The 19,107-nt window shown below is 53.2% G+C and overlaps 7 protein-coding genes across 7 annotated transcripts; 5 read left to right on the top strand and 2 right to left on the bottom strand.

Moving 5' to 3' along the window:
- Positions 1-271: 271 nt before the first annotated feature.
- On the top strand, positions 272-1,383 carry B0T26DRAFT_648695 (NmrA-like family-domain-containing protein; the record flags this gene model as incomplete). The annotated part of the gene is made up of 3 exons (XM_060438019.1): positions 272-451; positions 532-721; positions 800-1,383. 3 exons carry the CDS (start codon positions 272-274, stop codon positions 1,381-1,383), a joined length of 954 nt encoding a protein of 317 aa, XP_060294556.1.
- A 3,376-nt stretch (positions 1,384-4,759) lies between these two features.
- Positions 4,760-6,017, top strand: B0T26DRAFT_716833 (uncharacterized protein). The gene is made up of 2 exons (XM_060442294.1): positions 4,760-5,671; positions 5,726-6,017. The coding sequence occupies exon 1, from the start codon at positions 4,836-4,838 to the stop codon at positions 5,598-5,600; it is 765 nt and encodes a 254-aa protein (XP_060294555.1). The 5' UTR covers positions 4,760-4,835; the 3' UTR covers positions 5,601-5,671; positions 5,726-6,017.
- A 522-nt stretch (positions 6,018-6,539) lies between these two features.
- B0T26DRAFT_649286 (short-chain dehydrogenase/reductase) lies at positions 6,540-7,523 on the top strand (the record flags this gene model as incomplete). The annotated part of the gene is made up of 1 exon (XM_060438071.1): positions 6,540-7,523. One exon carries the CDS (start codon positions 6,540-6,542, stop codon positions 7,521-7,523), a length of 984 nt encoding a protein of 327 aa, XP_060294554.1.
- Positions 7,524-10,225: 2,702 nt separating this feature from the next.
- Positions 10,226-11,285, top strand: B0T26DRAFT_716827 (uncharacterized protein; the record flags this gene model as incomplete). Its single annotated transcript, XM_060442293.1, is given in 4 exon segments — positions 10,226-10,288; positions 10,368-10,760; positions 11,006-11,231; positions 11,242-11,285. Coding segments are annotated over 2 exon segments (268 nt in total), but the record flags the coding sequence as incomplete, so codon positions are not given.
- A 549-nt stretch (positions 11,286-11,834) lies between these two features.
- On the top strand, positions 11,835-12,661 carry B0T26DRAFT_742034 (uncharacterized protein; the record flags this gene model as incomplete). The annotated part of the gene is made up of 2 exons (XM_060444053.1): positions 11,835-11,876; positions 11,936-12,661. 2 exons carry the CDS (start codon positions 11,835-11,837, stop codon positions 12,659-12,661), a joined length of 768 nt encoding a protein of 255 aa, XP_060294552.1.
- Positions 12,662-13,712: 1,051 nt separating this feature from the next.
- Positions 13,713-14,575, bottom strand: B0T26DRAFT_677589 (uncharacterized protein; the record flags this gene model as incomplete). Its single annotated transcript, XM_060440119.1, has 2 exons — positions 13,713-14,135; positions 14,207-14,575. The coding sequence occupies 2 exons, from the start codon at positions 14,573-14,575 to the stop codon at positions 13,713-13,715; spliced, it is 792 nt and encodes a 263-aa protein (XP_060294551.1).
- Positions 14,576-15,016: 441 nt separating this feature from the next.
- B0T26DRAFT_606031 (heterokaryon incompatibility protein-domain-containing protein) lies at positions 15,017-15,526 on the bottom strand (the record flags this gene model as incomplete). Its single annotated transcript, XM_060435820.1, has 1 exon — positions 15,017-15,526. A coding segment is annotated over one exon (510 nt), but the record flags the coding sequence as incomplete, so codon positions are not given.
- Positions 15,527-19,107: the final 3,581 nt, after the last annotated feature.

The following is a 19,107-nucleotide window of genomic DNA, read 5'->3' as shown; positions in this document are numbered from 1 at the left end:
GACGGGCCGTTCGAAAACATGAATGTCGTGCTCGGCAGGCAGTGGAGCCTACTTCCTTTTTGTCTAATCCTCCAACTGCCATATAAACCACCCATTCACCCCGCCTCACGCTGTTCTTTTTGATTGTCCATCATCAGTTCACTTTCCAACACGCATCAACAATCATAACTACCATCAAACAGCCGCAACTGTCCGACGATACCACCGCCGCCACAACTGTATCGCCGCAATTACCCCTCTCTCTACGTGTCCGGCAGACAAAAATCACACAATGGCAGGCAAGAAGATCATCACTGTCTTTGGCGCCACTGGCGCGCAGGGCGGCTCTGTAGCCGACATCTTCCTCAATGACCCCAAGCTCAAGGATAACTGGGCCGTCCGCGCCGTCACGCGCGATGTGACCAAGGACTCGGCCAAGAAGCTTGAATCCAAGGGAGCAGAAGTCGTTGCCGTAAGTCACCGACCACCCAGTGCACTAACATGGTTGCAACTTGGCTTAGCTAGAACGCCGTTGCTAACACAATCTGGCAGGCCGACCTCAACGACAAGGCATCGGTCGCCAGAGTGCTTGCCGGCTCCTACGCCGTCTTCGCAGTCACAAACTACTGGGAGAAGCTGGACCGTGACCTCGAGGTAAAGCAAGGCAAAAATATCGTCGATGCGGCCAAGGAAGCTGGTGTTCAGCACTTCATCTGGAGCTCGTTGCTCAACATCAGCAATCGTAAGTCTGCAATCAATATAATTACTCAGTCTGGGACGAGACGTCAATCAGAAGTGTGCTAACATGGTACTGCCCAAGTCTCGAATGGCAAGTTTGCCAACGTCTACCACTTCGACAGCAAGGCCGACGTAGAGGAATATGCTAGAGAAGTCGGCATTCCGTCCACCTTCTTCATGCCGGGCTTCTACCTCTCCAACATCCCAGACTCGTTCCGGCCAAGCCCGCCAAATAACGCATGGACGCTGAGCTTCCCCGTCACCATCAACGCCACGATCCCCATCTTCGACACGGCCGACACGGGCAAGTACGTCAAGGCCATCGTGCTCAACCGCGACAAGCTCCTGGGCAAGCGCATCTACGGCGCCACTGAATACACGTCGCCCGCGCAGGTCGTCGAGGACTTCAAAAAGCTGTTCCCCGAGGCCGGCAAGACGGCCACGTACTACCAGCTGCCCGCGGACACGTTCAAGAACTACCTCACGAGCGTCGGCATGCCCGACTTTGCCGCGCTCGAGCTCTACGAGAACTTCCAGCTCTTCGACGAGTTCGGCTACTACGGCGGCGCCAGCCTCGACGAGACGCACGCCTTGGTCGAGGACAAGCTGACCACCTGGATCGACTTCATCAAGAAGAGCCCCAAGTTCCCCGCTGACCTGAAGTAAAACGGCTGGATATTTCATTTCCTGTTTTACTATTTAGTTAGCTATGCTTTGGAAAACTTCAGCTTGACCGATGCAGATCAGCCATGTTTGTGAACCGTCCCGTCTCTGTGCCAGGCAAGCTAATTAGTGCCCGTAACCCATCCATTCCCCCGCTGCCTCGAACAAGAGGGTCACCCCACCAGGCTCGCGTGGCTGGTCAGGCCTACAAACAGCGCCGAGCCTTCAGCCCCCGCCACAGGGTTGCTGAGTCTCTCCACATCGCCTCTCATTAATGATTGGCTAGCCGCCCGTGGCCTGGAACCAGCATGTCACGAAGGCTTACTCGGTCCTAGCGCAAATCCGGCTGCGGCACGAGTTGCACCAGAGCGCATCAACTGCCAGGCTTGGTGCAAGACCGTCGGTGCCCAATGCTCGACGCGGGACACGTCCTGCCGGCGGCTTGATTACTGAGGCCGGTGCGTCTATCAAGCCTATCTCACGCTCGGGGGAATTATTACTGAGATGCCTCCGTTTGTCAGTAAAATCTAACTGTATGACTTTGGAGGCTTAGGGCGCCTACTAATTAATGTCAGCGGGGGGAAACGGAGCTCTGCGTTAGCTAGCTCTAGCCACCTCCCTAGGAAGGGCAGACGGACTAGCCAACGGTCGCTGCTCTTCTTGCCACTGACGCACGCGTTTGCGAACTTGAAGCGCAAGACGATCAGAGAATAGAGAGAAGGCAACCGAGCTGCAACACCAGCCGAGCGGGGTTTGTCGCCGTTCGACATGAAGGTTCTCGTACCTCTCAGCATTGAAGCACTACGTTCTACGACCAGGGTCCGTTCGAAGGACCGGTCAAGTCCAAAGTCGCTGATAATATAGTAGGCGCTGATAGTATAGTAGGTCTCAAGAGCAGCGCAGAGTGGTAGAGGGTCAGTCTTCGGCGCGGGGCGGGTCCCGTCTTCTCTAACTTTTGAAGTCGGGTCCGTCAGGCGCCTTGACTCTTGTCTCCCTTCGTCTAGGTGTACGGCGGCGTGTTTTTGTCCCCGGATCGTGACAACCGGGCCATCTTGGACTCGGTCTCCTTCTTTATACTCACAGCAATAGGCTTCTTCTTGTCGGTGCCGATGTAGTAAGTGCTTCCGTCCGCCCTGTGCAGACCAGCACGGCACCTTTGGGAGGGTGGCCCACAGCTTCAGTCGGAGTCGCGAGAGGATTCACTGAGAACAACACAAATAGCTTCTTCCACAGTCCCAATAATGCATTGAAGTTTGACTGAGTTTTTTTCCCTTTTTGTCTTTCTCGTCCTTCTTTTTTTGGAGTTCTTTTTGGACGGGGGGTCTTGGTTTGCGAACGTCTCTGCCCAACATCCCTGCTGGCACCCTATGGACTCTGTAAACTGTTTTGTCAACCCAAAAAGGCTTTGGTGATTAGCAGGGGCAGTAGCTAGGTGGTTCAAGGGGTGGCCACACCCGGCGGAAAATGCGAGCGATGATCTCCGAGCCTGACTTGCGACGCCTACCAGGTGCTCTCCCGCTTGGGATATTCGTCCTCCCACTTGACGCCGCGGCTCTCGTTGTCTGATCGGGATCATGTCCTGGGTTAGGACGTGAGGGTTCGTTTTGTCTTTACTAGCGCGATTCCCACGCGTAGCTTTGAGCTTTTCCTTAGTGGCTTGTAGAGGAAGTGTGTCGGCTGCCGTGATGTTTTGAGGGATGTTCTAGATAGCGCACACATACTCGAACGACGCACATAGGAAGGGGCGGGAAGCCCAGCCAAGCAGAGGGCTATTTAGCCAAAACATCAGCCACGCCCTTGCTGAACGGAAGCTTTGAAAATAATTAAGTTTGAAAGAGCTTGTGTAGAATCACGATAGTATCACCGGCTACCCGAAGCACGATTATACTCAAGTCGTTATTGCGAGACGGCAGATTGCTTTAAAGTTCCGTCTAAATAGTTGGTGTCGCCGCATCAGGAATTTTACGGAGTAAATTCATGAAATCTCGATGATTCCACTTCCATGAGCGCATAAAAACCAGCAGACGTAAAAAGCACTTCTTGGGTTTCATTTCATTGGTGTTTGGTAGTAACACCCCCCTGTCCCAATGATTTAGCCCAAAGACCTGAAATCCCGCATTCTCTTCAGCTTGAAAGCCACCATGCAATTATTCCAAACTCGGGCAAAGCGTTAGCCGCAACTAATCACGGCGCGGTCGAGCCGCCGACCCTAACGCTGCTCCGCCACCGCCAAATACGCCTTGTCGCGATGTACCTGTCTGGTTGAGGGCTAGCCTCAGACCTGCCGCCAATCAACATGTCAATCCTCCAATACGCCTTTATCAGCTCCAGGCACCTCTGCAGTAGTTATTTCTCGACAGCCTCGTCGGACAGCATCAGGCTGCGTACTGAGGCCTCTTACACGCGATAATGGAAGCTGTGTCCTACTACACCACATGCACGGCATGGGGGGAGTCTCGGTCTTTGAGCTGTGTCTTAAGCTGGCGGTCCCACACTCGCGATGCTCTCAGTTCCCAAAAACACAGAGAGCGGAGCAACCGCCCGTGCCACAGCCACGAATCGCCACGCAATCCTCGACGGACTTGAATCATCCCTTGCCCAATTAAGCGATGACTCTGCTCTGGCTGGCCGAGTACCTCTTTGTCTGGCTGCTTCTAGACGCCCAGGTCGCGCACGCGAACAACTGCTCCATTGGGCCGTTGGTGTTGCCCATCACGGTAAGTCGCCCTCCTCCAGAGTCCAGAGTCCAGACCCAACTGTGACGCACGCAGTCAAGTTGCAACGCCGTCTGGCTGTGGATCAATATTAACCACGGAATAACTAGAATGTCACCTTTCCCGATGGTATTGCCATAAACCGCGGCATCCGGGTCGTTCTCGGCGGCGACCAGGTTCAGGGGCTGCGCTTATCGACCATCCTCAACAACACTCGCGTGAGAAACTTTCTTGACTGCCAGTCCACCACCAATACCTCCGGTGTCATTGGTTGCGAAGGCTCGTCGGGGAGTGTGTTTCAGACCACCGGGAGCTCGTTCAAGCAGGTCTACAACCCCAAGGACTGGAATGTTTCGTACGTCCAAAAGGACATGGCCCCAATCTATGCTTGATTAGGGAGTCCTGACAAAGAGCGCCAGAACCATCGACCCCAGACCCAGCGACGGGACTACCGTTCTCCAGGGCTACGTCGGGGCCAACTTCACCGACGGCCCCGCCGCCATCGCCGACTTTCCCCTCGAAGTCTGGGGAAACCACGACGCGCTAAACAAGAGCGCGCTGGCCATGGGCCCTAAGTCATCCGTGCTCGAGCGGCTCGTCAGCGGCGGACTCGCACCCAGCGGCGCGTTCGGCATCGATTACGGCTCGCGGTCGCAGGCGCACCCGCGCGACGGGCAGCTGGTCGTAGGCGGACACAACGCGGCGCGGCACGGCGGCGACGCGTCGACGGCGCACTTCCAGATGTGGAGCGCGTCGGCGCCTATCAACTGCCCGCTGCAGGTGCTGCTGGCGGACGTGGTGCTGAGCAACGCCGCGGGCAACCACTCGCTGTTCGGCGACCCGGACTCCAAGGTGACGGCGTGCATCGACACCATACAGAACGCCTTCGCTTTCACGCCGGCCATGTTCGCCAAGTGGCAGGGCCTCACGAACTGGGTCGCCAGCCCCGGCGACGGCGGCCCGGACTTCACCCAGCAAACGTACCCGCTCGACCGCGAGCCGCTGATGGGCACGCTGACCATCCGGCTGGCCAACGGCTACACGTCCGTCATCCCGCACTACGAGCTCGTCTCCAACGAACGCGGCAGCGACTCGCAGGGAAAGTACGCTGTGGTTAACGCTTCGCGCGCCATGGCGGCCGTGCAAACAGGCGACAGCGACCTCGGCCGCGACACTCCCGTCCTCGGCGGCGTGTTTTTGTCACAGAACTACCTGCGCGTGGACTACGCCAACAATTCGTTCTCGCTCAGCCCGCGCGTCGCCTCGCCGCCCGACGACGACATCGTCACCACCTGCACGCCGGACAAGACGGGCGGAGCTGGCGCCAGCAGTAGTAGTGATAGCAGTGAGCAGTCGTCCATGTTAAATCTTAAGATCGGGCTGTCGGTTTCGCTGGGCATCGTCTTCATTGGAGTGGTGGCGACATTGTGCTGGGTCTGGTACAAGAAAATTCCAACACGCCGATACGTGATCCGATGGATGCCGCTGATAAAATTTCGAGAGTGAGACGGTGGATGCGAGCCTGCAAGGCCTAGTGTCTGAGCCGCATGGGGGGGCAGTGTCGAATCAAGTCTAGGCTTTGGGGGTGATGTTAAGGAACTAGGAAGGCTCGTGTAGAGGGGGGATATTACCTAATTTAGTACGCGATTACATGCCTAGCCTGCTTTTTTACGCATAAGAGGTTAGGAAGGAAGATATCACGGTGACTGTATGTAGGTGGTTTGCTCGAGTCGGGGTAGAGGTTAATGTGAAGTTAATCTAACGTTTAAGATGTAAGCCGGTGCAACTGCGTTTAGAGGGCGATCTGTCTTGGCAAAACTTGGCAAGTCGGGCCGGAATTAACTCCGGTTTACGGATGGGTTCTCCACATTCACAACCATGACCATACGATGATACGAGAACTTTTTTCTCGTCGATGGTTGGCTGGTTAGCCGTGCTTCTGCACTAGACCTGGATTTAAGATCCCTCCCGCGAGAACTTTTCTCGCATCAATGGTTGGCCACGGCCGATGCTATATGTCGAGGAAGTGGCAATTACCAATCATGGCATCCCTCCCCACCCCCCAGTGCAGCACGCCATTATTCAGCTTTAGCGGTATTCCGCAGATCTCCGCAGCATACAGTCTTCAACGGTGCTTGATGCTACCAGTGACCACGCTAGTCTAGAAATAAACCAAGACAGCCGCCCGTCGGAGCCCGGACACAATGGCATCAATGACGGGCTTAATTCATCCGTTTCCCCACTCGCCACGGCCACTTTTGACCACGGGACCTGCATCTCCCCGAACTGAGCGGCTGTCGGTGCCCTCGAGCTGCCGAGGAATCCCGGTTTCCCTCTATATTTATATCACTAGCCACCTTTACCGAAGTAGGCATCAATCTCGTCAACTTCTTGCACGCTCTCAATTGCCCAACAACACTACGCCAAGCCCCTAACGAACCAATCATGGCCTTCTCATCCCTTTTCGGCGGCGCCACCACCTTCAATGCCGCCAAAGACATGCCGTCGCTCGCGGGCAAGGTCGTCCTCGTGACGGGCGGCAACAGCGGCCTGGGCAAGCAGTCGGTGCTGGACCTCGCGCGGTACGGCAAGCCCGCCGTCGTATGGCTGGCGGCGCGAAAGCTGGAGCGCGGCCAGCAGGCCGCCGACGACATCGCCGCCCAGCTCCCCGCCGGCTCCACCCCCGCAGCCACAATCATCAAGGCGCTCGACCTCGACCTGGCGTCCTTCGCCTCGGTCCGCGCCGCCGCCAAGCGCGTCGTGGCCGAGTCCGCCCGCCTCGACATCCTGCTGCTCAACGCCGGCATCATGGCCACGACCGCCGCGCTCACCGCCGACGGCTACGAGGACCAGTTCGGCACCAACCACATGGGCCACGCACTCCTCACCAAGCTGCTGACACCGCTCCTGCTGCAAACCGCCGCGACCACACCCAACCCGGACGTGCGCGTCGTAGTGGTATCATCCGATGGCCACGCCATGGCGCCCCCGCCGGGCATCCTGTTTGACAGCCTCAAGAGCACGCAGGCGGCCGAGCTGAACACGGTCGCGCGCTACGGCCAGAGCAAGCTGGCCAACATCCTGTTCGCGCGCGAGCTGGCGCGCCGCTTCCCCGGGCAGCTGCGCGCCGCCGCCGTGCACCCGGGCCTGGTGAGCACCAACCTCGCGCACAATCTCAGTGCGCGCTACCTCGCCATCCGCCTGCTCGTCCTCCCCGTCGCAAATGCGCTGTTGACCGTGTCGACCGAGACCGGCGCCAGGAGCCAGCTGTGGGCGGCGACGGCCCCGGCTGCGCATGTCGAGAGCGGGCTGTACTATGTCCCGGTCGGCAAGAAGGGGGGCAAGAAACATGCGCGTGGGGAGGATGATGAGCTCGCCGCGAAGCTGTGGGAATGGACAGAGAAGGAGCTCGAGGGGCAGGAGATATGAGGTTTGGTTCTGCTGGTTTTGCTGTGTTATTTATTCCGAGATACCCTTCCATCTCTCTCTCTCTCGCTTTTCTCGTTTGCTGCGGGCTCGTGTCTGCCATGTTGATTTGTTTTTGGAAGGCTGCTGCTGTGATGACTCACGACAAATAAAGTCCCCACATTCAAAACAGCCTGGTTGTCTGAGACGAATCTGGGCTTACAAAAATTTCTTTTCAGTTCGTACTCCTGAGCTGGGGTGAGCTAGGGTGAGCTATGGCTGATTTGCCCTAAGCTTTCCCTGATGATCCCAAACGTAGCCGCTTCGCAGCCTTGGAGGACCGCTTTCAGTCCCCCGGCTAGAGTTGCTTTTCGATGGAACGTAGATGACGCGTGATCTACAGGAGTAGCTCCCAGGTAGCATCCAGTTCCGGATTTACGCGCATGCTGGATGCCTTAAATGGTCCATGTTTCGGGACTGCAAGGACTGGCCCGTGTGTCTTGGCCCAGTTCTGGGCAACGAAGTCAACCTACCGTGGGCCGAGAATTAGGCCAACACGTCACGTGCTTTTACTCAGTATAATCACTACTGAGCGGTTAACAAAATGGGCCTTATACCTAGCAGATATCTCCAACAAGTCCAACCCTAACACAGTTGTTGAGATTAGGTGGTGTATCGGGCGGCGGAAAGGAATTGTGCGAGCTGGTGGGTACTCCTCTAATAGCACCTATTTGGCCGCTTCCGTAGGTGACTAACTTCTAGCAAGGTACCGTGACAACCATACCCTTACGTCCAGAGCCCACATATGTGTCTACAGCAGGTTCATGAGGTTAGCCACTAATACAAAAGCCCCCATGTGTGGCACATGTTACAGCAAACACCTCCAGCGGCTGAAAGAGGACCTCATAAAAGACGGAAACTGATACATTGGCTACGAAGCGGAGCAACGCATCCCCGGAGGCCATCATTATGGCTACTGTGGCAGCTAGTTGAATGAGAGTCAAGGGTTGAGGGTTGAAGGAGAGTCAAATTTTGAGAATCAATAAAAAGACATAACGGAAAGCTGATGGCATTCACGCTTCGTGCGGAAATGCTGAGCCTTTGAAGGGATTGACCTATTATGTTGTCTTGCGCAAAAATTATCCCCGCCGCCTCCAGGCACTTAGACTATTGCTCAGACATTACTTAGGTGTTAGAATCAACAGATACCGGTACTAGAATCAACAGGGCGTGCTGCGCGCCGTATACTGGTGGTTCAAGTGTTGGATTTCGTTTTCTATGTGTATCTCTGAGAAGGAAGGTGGAAGTGGCCGTAGGCCACTTATTTAGGTTCGGTGGCCCTGCCCCCTGCCCCTCCACAGCCACATGTGGCTGCTTGCGCCTCCACCGCCACATCTGCGGCTGACTAGCGCGTTGTTCCAACATTAGGCGATGCTCAGGACACCACCAGGAATCCTACCCAAACTTGGTTTAGGCGAATAAGCAGTCCTCTGTATCTCATCGGAGCTCTGTAAATTCAGGTGGCAGCTTTTCGCGAAAGACCAGTTAAAGTCTACCACGGTCTGTCACGAGCGTTTCCACGAAGGGCAAGTTGTGATACTTGATTTCTCTTCAAATTCTTTCCTCTACATGTAGCTCTTCTACTGAATACGTCGTCATCACCACACCACTCTGCTCCCAAATTTCTCCTTATTTTCCAACATTCCTCTCCCCTTTCCCCGAAAGCAGAGCCCTATTAATTGCATCTTACGCAACCTGGCATCTCGATATTAGCCGGATATGACTCGGAGACAAAAGCTTTGACCAAGTGGAAGCAAGAAAATGCACCGATGGCAGTTTCGATACAATAGGTCCCCCCTCTACGGCCGTCACAGCCCGTTTACTGGAGGCATCTCGAATAGCCGATGTCGCAGGTACCGTCTTCTTTGTTGTACTGGCATATATGGAAGGGGTCGGGGTAGCCCCTTTACAGTCGACCGAGTTATTGGTAACAGAACAGTCCAAGGTAGGTGGTCACCCACATCAGCAGGCGGGCGATTTTAGGTCGGATTAAAAAAAACGAGAACCTACATTCATAGCCTAGGCCGCCGTGAGCATCCGTCCAGTATGCGCACTCGGCACTAGTTAGGACGATATCGCTTAACTTCCTGGTGCACGACTCGTGAAAATTCTTGTCTGACGAGCTCCGAATGAAGGGTAATTAGCGCAACTAGTATCCTTATTTCTCAAGGACTGGAACTAGTGCTACCAGTAGACTTACAGTTCCCAACCCAGGAGTAGATAACATTATTGGCGACCTAGACTCCGTCGCCCGCTTGGGCCCAAGCGAAAGCGCCGGTGGGCGCCAGGGCCAGAGTAACGCCGGTTGAGAGGACAGGCGTGGTGAAGTGCAGAGTGGATGGCTGGGAGCGAGTTTGGCTGTGGAAGTATTGGGGTTATAGAAGTGTTGGGGTCATAGAAGTGTTGGCGTTATGGAAGCGTTGGAGCTGTGGAAGTGTCCGGGAGATGGTACTGAGGACTTGACGATTAGTGAAGAATAGCGGCCATTTCAAGACTTTTAAATAGAGTGCGTCTCCTACTACCGTCAAATCGTTCCCGCATACTGTAATTCACTACATATAACCCTAACCCTGACTGTATACCCCGCCCGCCAGTACAGGCAACTTTCTGCCGCGCAGTAATTTACCACTTTTTACCACAATGCAACCGAACCTTACACCTTTCCACTACAACCGACCTTCCACAACCACCAAAAAACATTGTCGGCACTGCATTCAATCGATGCATCGGTATAGCTTCAAATCTTGATCGCTTACTTCGTCGCGGAGTACAAACTAGTGATAGAAATGTCCGTTTTTGAATATCTAAGCGATCTTAGCGATGCGCCTGATGAAAATGCGCCGCCGCCACCACCACTCTCGAACCCACCGGCCACCCATAAGCTCTTCAACACCAAATATGACAGCCTCGATGATCTTATCGAGGATTTGAACGACTGGGCCGCTTCTGCCCTCTTCAACACAGTCAAACTACGACCCTCTAATTACGTCAAGAACTTCGGTCTCATAGTGGGAGGGCGTTACTCTTAACGATGACGACCACGATGTTGACGACGATGTTGACGACGACGACGTCGACGACCTTAGCCAGGCGCCTGTGGAGCCTCGTCGCCGTACTTTCAATAACTTGGACCCGGCTCGCCGTAGTAACCGGGGCTCAGGGAGCCGGGGTGGCCGTGGCACAGGGAGCCGGGCTGGCAGGGCAACTGTGAAGGCAGGCAAATACAAGAGGCAAAGCTGCAAGTAAATAGTGGCTGAATTCGTAAGTAATTAAGCAAAGGAAAGGAAAGGAAAAGGAAGAAGCCTGCGAGTCCTGCAAGCGCTGGTCTTGTGGTGGGATGGGGTCACGTGTACGCTAGTCCCGATTAGGGTGAGGCTGCAAGTGGGGCTTGCAGCCTTAGCGCATGATTACGGCACCACAGACCATAGTTCAGCCGTACCGTAACAGCAACAAGCAGTGTTCAACACCAAGGTACGCAGGGTGTTAGCCGGGGGGGCACAACATCACGAGCTTCACATGGCCCTACAGCCTCTGCAGTGGTTGAAGGTCGTGTTGTACGGCCTACACGAAGTGGAAGGGTTTCGCGACTGACTGCCCGGGCATTAGAAGGCATAGATCAGTAAGGCTGTCAGTTGCATGTAGTTGTGAGTAGTGTAAGCAGGCTGTAGTTTTTTAACGATAGTTATTGCATTTTTGGCCCTGTTACGTAAGCGAATTCAACGAAGTTAGCTTTGCTTTTTATTGCAGATTTGAACGATTTGAGTGAATCTACGGCCCTGAGGTGGAATTACCGCATTCGGAAGTATGTTCACGTTGGCGACGGCGGCGAGGTGTAATTGCGGTACAACTGCGTTGCCAGCGCTTGGAGCGGGGCAGCCAGCGAATGCGGAAATTTCGGGTGTAAAATTTGGTAATTTCCTGGGCGGTGTGAGCTGTAACGCTTGGGCGCCTTTGTACCTACAGTATGCGGGGACGATTTGCTGGTAGTAGGAGACGCACTCTTGTAATAACACATAAGCATCGTCCTTTTGCCCACAAGCGTAGCCTCTAACTGTACGGTCGTCAAAGTCAGGAACTTTTCTGTACAGTTGCTTTAGGGACGAGAAGACGCCCAAATCGAGAGGCTGTACAACGTGCGATGCGTGTGAGGGCAGGTAAACAAGGTAGATGTTATTCAGGAAGCATAGCTACATGTAGTCGAAGGCTGTGTGACTGTGGTGGCCGTCAAGGACTAGTAAGCGGGCCTCTCTAGGGCCCTCCGGAGCCGTAGCCGGAATGAAGACATCGCGAAGCCATTCCAGGGCGATTTCGTCGTCGGTCCAGCCCTTATTTTAGGTTCTGACTTGCCGCTGTTTACCATTTTGTCCCATACCTAGGGCGGGGACGAACTGTCACTCCAAGACTTTTCAAATTATCAGCAACGCCAGCAACACGAGCACAAGAATGGGTTTCTTAAAATTCAGTCATGCTGCGCACGAGCGCTAAGCGATGGATATGCATACGCCTGGATCGATACGGTTTGCATCGACGAGAGAAGCAGCGCCGAGATCACAGAAGCTATCAACTCGATGTACCACTGGTATGCCAAGGCAGCTGTCTGCTATGCGTACCTCGAGGATCTCGCATCGGAGAAGGAATCTGTGCCCTTGTCTTCGGACTTGAAGCGATGTCGCTGGTTTACCCGCAGCTGGACACTTCAAGAGCTCATTGCTCCGAAGACAGTGATCTTCTTCAACAAGAGCTGGGACGTGATTGGGGAGAGGAAGCATCTTGCACACCAACTAAGCAGCATAACGGGCATCGACTGTAAAGCTCTTCTGGGAAACCCAATTCGGATGTTCAGCATCGCAAGTCGGATTTCATGGGCATCTAGAAGGGAAACAACTAGGGCGGAGGATCTCGGCTATTGCCTCCTGGGCATCTTCGGGATCAATATGCCGTTGCTATACGGCGAGGGCGGCCAGAGAGCGTTCTTCCGTCTCCAACACGAGATCCTATGCAACTCCAACAACCAGTCTATATTTGCATGGTCAATACCCCAGAGCTCCCTCGGTACAGCCTCGCTGTGGAGTCCGCTCACTTCGTCTCCATCGTTCTTCTAATTTAGTCCCGGGTGGGTTCCTTCCCCGGGTTCCCGAGCCTCCAGAAACAGCGTCAGCAACGGCTATTTGGTCACGAACTAAGGCATGTCTCTTAGGGTGCTGTCGACCCCGTCGCGCAGCCGTATTTTTCTCAAATGCCGCCGCTCTGGCTATCATGGTCTTTGCTACTTCACACCCAAACGCCTCCGTACAGGACTAGAAGAGTATGTCAGAGGGTCTCCTAAAATCACGGTAATCCAACCCAACGAGCTGCCCGAAGACCTCGAGGAAGTCACTATTACTCTACGCACCGATCTTCAAAACCGATTAGACGTTTATCGCGAAAACAGAATAAATTATCTGGCCTTCGCTCGTTTCCCATCCTTGAGTTCGGGATACATCATCGTACGGTGCTGTCCAGGTGACAGTTACGACGATCCAGTGTCCATCAAGATATCGCCGTTTATCCAAAGACAAAACGATTCTATTTTTTCCTTCCGCCATCGAGAAAGATTGGGCGCCCCATTTTTTGTTGCGCTGTTTTGTTACGGGAACTTGGAGCAGTCGAATTCCTTTGGGATGGAGATGGGTTTTGTTGGAGCATATTACAATATTAACGAGCAGGATCCGGAATTTTCTGCCCGCCTTTTCTCAAATGGTTTCAAGGGGGGAGAGTTGGCGACCACCTTAATGCTGCCAAACTGGAAACTCGGGATGGGCTTGACATATGGAGACTTCAAGACGGGCATCTTGTCCATGTCTCAGTCTCGCGGAATCTGAACCCGGCTCTGGGCCATGTGGGCTGTGCTAGGATTCTTGCTGGGAGGTCTTGGGAAGTTGACATTGAAACTTTCGCCGACTGGAGCCCCTTTGAACCTGGTGGTTAGCTATGGCGTTATCTATCTACAGCTCTCTAGGTGGTCCATGTCTTATTTGTTTTCAACCACTGCACTATCATAAGGGAAGGGCCCCCACATACCCGCCCACAACTGCGTAGCAGTGGCCACCTGGACAGCCGATGCGTCAAACCATGTACGGAGAGGCCCGGTGAAGTATGAGAAACAATCAGCTGTTAGACAGAGGTAAACCTGATCATCGGCCAGTCCTCGAACGGAAACGCTTCTCTGGCCGCCCTATCCACCTGTGCCAAACCGACCCTCTTGTATTTTTGTTCACCGCCACATCCTGCTTCTACCTCGTGCAACAGCAAGTCGAAGTCCCTGCGGCGACTACGGTTATATCTGCTACTGGTATTGAACGAGGAAACTGGCAGGCGGAACACCCTGGGGTCCTCGGGGCTGACGGTGGACGAGGGTCGGTCAATAAAGGGCATTTCTTTCTCGGCCTCGCTGAGACTAAGATAGCTGAACTCCGAGATGTAAGCCGTAGACCTTGTAGAGTTTTCAAGGTCGATGCTCCACGCTGTAACATCCGTCGGTCCGATTTTGAGGTGCGTGTCCACTCTCGGACCGGTGGGATTAACGCGCTCATACCACTTTTTTTTTTTTTTTGATCAGCATCCTTCGTATTAGGAAGAAGAGTCGATGGGAAAGAGTGGTGACTTACGGTGCCGGGAATTAACCCCCCCTCCAATACTATCTCGGCGCTCAGTAGCTGGCCGGATTCGTCACCCGGGGACGTAAATACCGAATTTACGCTCACTAAGTTGGCGTATGCGGCTGTCTCGACCTCGTCCTCCTGCAACATGTAATATACATGGCCGTCAGCGCTGGCCCATGACCAAGAGGGAGCGCGCCATTCGCCAGCGAGTCTCGAAACAAGAGTTAGAGAACTCCCCTGGTCGATAACCTCCTGTACGTGGAAGTTGTCTGTCGGCATTCCCCACGACTCCTTCGCCCTCCAAAGCAAATCCATGAACAGGGATCCAGCCCACAGGCCGGCGAGGTAGCGATCTCTGGGCCGATGGTATTGCATCTGTCTCGCCAGCCCCAGCAGCGCTGGCAGTCAGTCTTTGCCCACCGTAAGTTTGAGGCCTGAATACTCCTCGACAATCTTCCACCATCTATCCTACAGTGCCTGGCTGTCTGACTGGCTCTCCAGAGACTAGCTGTGGTAGGATTTATGTGGACGAAGCGGCCCAATCATCAGCGGGTCGGCGTCGGGAAAGCCGCACTCGCAGGCCGTCTGTTCCATGAACTCCCAGCTCCGCTCGTATTTGGCCAAATGCGCGACTCTTGGCGAGAAGGATTTCCTGGTATACCTAGGCGCGACTGAGGAGCGGAAAGGCTTGGCGACCTTCGTCTCCATGTTGCGTGTACAGTCCACCCTGTCCGTATTTGAGTGATTGTGGAGCGAGAGTAGAGGTTGCACGGCATCCCATCCGGACCGTAGCCAAATAATCTGAGACTGGTATTTTGGTAGTGTGGGGTAGAATAGACCGCCGCCGTCGCTCGTGGATGCGATGGTAAGGAACGAGTTCCGGTATATGTCGACCATCTTCACTGACTCCAACCAGTCTTGTCCGCTGTCTTGAATAATGCAAAGAGAGTCTATCCATAGGTACCTAACCTTGAGCCATCGAGTAAACACGATGGCATCCTGGAATTTTTTTGGCAGGCTGTCCCAAGGAATGCTCTCTTTGTTCTGCTCAAGGGTGAGAGATGTCGTTTTGGCAGGGTATTTGGAGCCGCCCCAGCAGTGGCTCAGACACATGTATCGTCCTGTTTCGTTGTCACTCTCGTGCACGCTCAGATTGTCTTTGGCGTTTAGAGATTCGAGATCGAGGACTCGGCGGGGTAACGGTGTGCTACTGTTTTTCGCACAGCGCTGGTGGAGAGCAATACAGTCTTGCATCCAGTGAAGCACTTTCAGAAACCCTATTTCCGAGCCCGCATTGGCGCCAAAAGTCTTGTAAACCGGCAAGTCTCGAAAATGCTTCGGGTCATCTGCGAATGACAATCAGCTCATCTGTATGTGCTCTAATTGCTAGAGACGAAAAAGGATATTAATTATACCAGCCAGAACAAACAATCCTACGGGATAGCTTTCATATCTCGAGTCTAACAGCAGAACACTGCCGTAAGTTCCGCATGGGACACTCATCTGATGCCATGGATCTGAGATCTAGCGGATGCGAGAGTCTGCAGGCAGCGGATTCCCGTATAGCTTGGCTATTTTGAGGACAATCTCGGAGTAGAAACACTCTTTTTCGAAAGCCTCGGCCAAGCGAAGTGAATAAGCCCGCAGCTGCAGGGAACACTGTTTGCACTTTTAAGGTTTAAGGGACGGTCGATGGACCACCGGCCAATCCTGGTGAAGGAGGTGGCCGTGGTGGTGGCTCATTGCCACTTGACCGCGAGGATTGCGACGCAAGAAACTCTGCCATTCGTCATCTGAGGCGGTCGACGTCCGGCTCTTGGTCGAGGCTATCTCCCACGAAGAGCCTTCGTCATCAAGTTCATCCGCAGAGGAGGAAGAGTCTTCCCGAGGATAGGCGGCATATTGGTTCTTCTCGTCCTCGGGCCACTACTGCTGTGGTTCTCCGGTCCCGGTGGCACAGAAGACTCATCGCGAATGGACGGCTTGGCGCAACCGTGACAAAAGACCGAGACCAGCGTGTAAACAAGAACTGATGCGTGTTGTTTGATTGAGGGTTGACAAGTTGGGACAGAGGCTGATCATGATAGCGAGGATGGCGTTCTTCTCTGAGCCATTCCAATCGGTAAAACTAAGGGCGTCTAGGGGCAAACAACAGTCCGGATTCAGAGCGACTTGTTTGGTACAATAAGACAGGACCTCTGGATAGAAGATGGCGGGGTCTTCGGGATCATTCGGTTCTGGATTAGCTAGAGCGAGGTGCCTGACGAGTCTGCCGAGATCCCTTCGCGTAACGCTGGTCCGCACAATTAAGAACCATTTTGATTTGGTCCTAGAATGTATGAGGCTGTGGTAGAGGCACCACCTTGTGTACTCGTTGAATAGTTTTGACACGCGGCAAAGGCGAGCGAGCGAGGCTAAGTTGAGCTGTTGAAAGCTAAGGCCCTGGGTCCTGCGGGACATAAGTTCCGGGAGATAAAGTTAGGTGGGGGGGTAAGCGAACACTACTGATTTAGAACATTCTGCATAAGCAGGAGTCCCAACTAACCCTCCAACAAAAGAAAGGGTGATCTTTTTATTTACAAAACTTCAATACAATCTTTGATATCCTCTGAATCATCCGCTTCTTCCGCATCTTCTAAAACCTCTGCTGCACGCCCTACAGCTCTCTGGGCCTCACGAATAGTCTGAATATTCGCAAAGGTGGTATTTGGATCTTCTTCAACCTTCTTCTTCTTTCTGGCTCTTATTGATTCGAGAGTGTGTTCTAGACCTTCAATCTTTCGCTTCCTAATAGCCAGTTCAAAGGCCTATTCATCCAAAGCCTTACCAATCTTTCTGAGGAAGAGCTTATCCGCTGGCATTGCTTTGATGATGCGTGCGAACTTCTTTGCCTGCTCAACGTAATCACGTGCCTTTCTAGGAGTCCTCCACTGCACCCGATCGTCTCCATAATCCTCCAGGATTGGCATACGGAGTGTGCGAACCTCTGGGGTAACTATAGTAGTTCTTAAGGGGCGTGAAGTATTAGAATTCTTGAGGAGGAGTGGGCTTCTTAGCGGTTTGTTGACATTCAAGGGCCAAAGGCCTGATGCCTTCCATCCTGACTTAGCATTACTCTTAGTAATTGCCTCTGTGCGTGAAATCTGGTAGCATTCCAGAAACGCACGTTTTCCGGCTACAGAAGAGTCGTCAAAGGCGTTAGCAAGAAGGTCCTCAAGCCGTCTGCGATAAAGTCGTTTTAGGGGGCCAAATATGGCCAAATCTAGGGGTTGGAGGACATGGGAAGTATGGGGAGGCAGATAAATAATGTGAATATTGTTTGTGAATGCCTCCCACATATAATCGGCAGTTGTGTGGCTGCCATGGCCATCAATAACAAGGAGTCGTTTCTCAGAGGAGTTTGCTGGCTTGGTGAGAGGAATGAACACATTTTTTAACCATTTGAGGCTTGTCTCATCGGTAGTCCATCCTTTCTCAGTTGCTGTAAAGAACCAATCCTGAAATGGCTTCATATCCAAAGGAAACCATTGTTGTTGAACGCTTTTCCCCTTAAAAATGACCAAAGGAGGAAGGCAACGGCCAGCTGCTGAGATGCATTCGACAAAGTGGTCCAAGTGCGGGTTCCAGGCTGTTTTTTTTGAAGCGCCTTAAAGGCACGGCTTCCAATGACAAGGCCGTTGGTTCCTCTGCCTTCCATAATACCAGATTCGTCCTTGTTCCAGCGATTCTCTGGCTTAATCGCCTTGATAGCTGGTGTTTGGAAATGGTTGAACCAAGGTCAAATTGTTGACTCTGTAGCGCAGTTGACGCGGACCGAATCGACTCTCTTGGCCCTCTGAGTCTTCAAAATTCGATTGCGGTTAAGAAAGGCACGGCACCACCCCTTTCCAAGTGGTAAGGAGTCCCCCCTTTCAGCTAGAATACGGCGTGCAAGCTCCCTGATCTGTGCATGTGTAGGGGGCAATCCTAAATCTTGTTGAAGAAGAATCCATTCGACTAAACGATTCTCTTGGGTCTGTATAAGCCTTTGCTCATCTTGATGAGCAACATTTCGAGGTAGGGAGCCATGTAGACGGCCATAAAGGGTGGAGGGTGGAACGTTCCATTTTCGCGCGACTTTGCGTAATCGATGTGTTCTGACGGCTTCCTCGCAAGCCTTGCGGAGGTCTTCTTCTGTATATGAAACCATTGTCAAGAGAAGAATAAAACGAATTGAAGATGAAGAGAATTGGAAAAGAATTGGTTGAGTTATGGGCTTTTTATATAAGAGGGTTGGTTGTGTTCCTCGCTTATCTAGAATGTTCTGGATCAGTGGCGTTCGCTTACTCCCCCACCTAACTTAGTCTTGGGAGTGGCGGACGTGGTGAGTGCACAGCCCGTCAAGAATATTCTCAACGATTTCCGCAAGAAACCCGGAGAGGGTTCCTAGTCCAATCATGATTGCAAACTGTTGCACGTGATCGACGTTGGCAGCCCATGGAATTTTCTGGTTAATAAATCAGGTCTAGTGATACACAAATGAAAGCCTTCTTATACTCAAGAAAAAGGACAAAAGAAACACCGTTCAGCAAGATTAGTCAGCCGCACGAAGCACGGCAGAAAAGAGGGCATTCGGAAGTCCGGAAGTCCGGAAGTACGAAAAAAGGGCTGAAAAGTAAGGAATGAAGGGACATGCGTGGTTTGAGGGATCCATGCCGACTGTGGCTTGAAGTGTGGCTCAGAGTGGCTCAAATCCAGGCGACACAAACCCTCGTGAGAACGGCAATGGAGAAATTCGGCGAACCTTACGTTGATCGAGGGCTCAGAGAGTATTGATAAACAAAGGGTTATGCCTCGTCGGACATCGTCAAAAGAACAGAATTCCCGAAAATCTTACAGTCGTGAAGCTCATTTTAACTTCTGCCATC

This window comes from Lasiosphaeria miniovina (genome assembly GCF_030549165.1).
Source record: "Lasiosphaeria miniovina strain SMH2392-1A chromosome Unknown B0T26scaffold_5, whole genome shotgun sequence".
Lineage (NCBI taxonomy): Eukaryota > Fungi > Ascomycota > Sordariomycetes > Sordariales > Lasiosphaeriaceae > Lasiosphaeria > Lasiosphaeria miniovina.
Note: the sequence above shows the minus strand (reverse complement) of the source record. Positions and strands in the feature narration are given on the sequence as shown.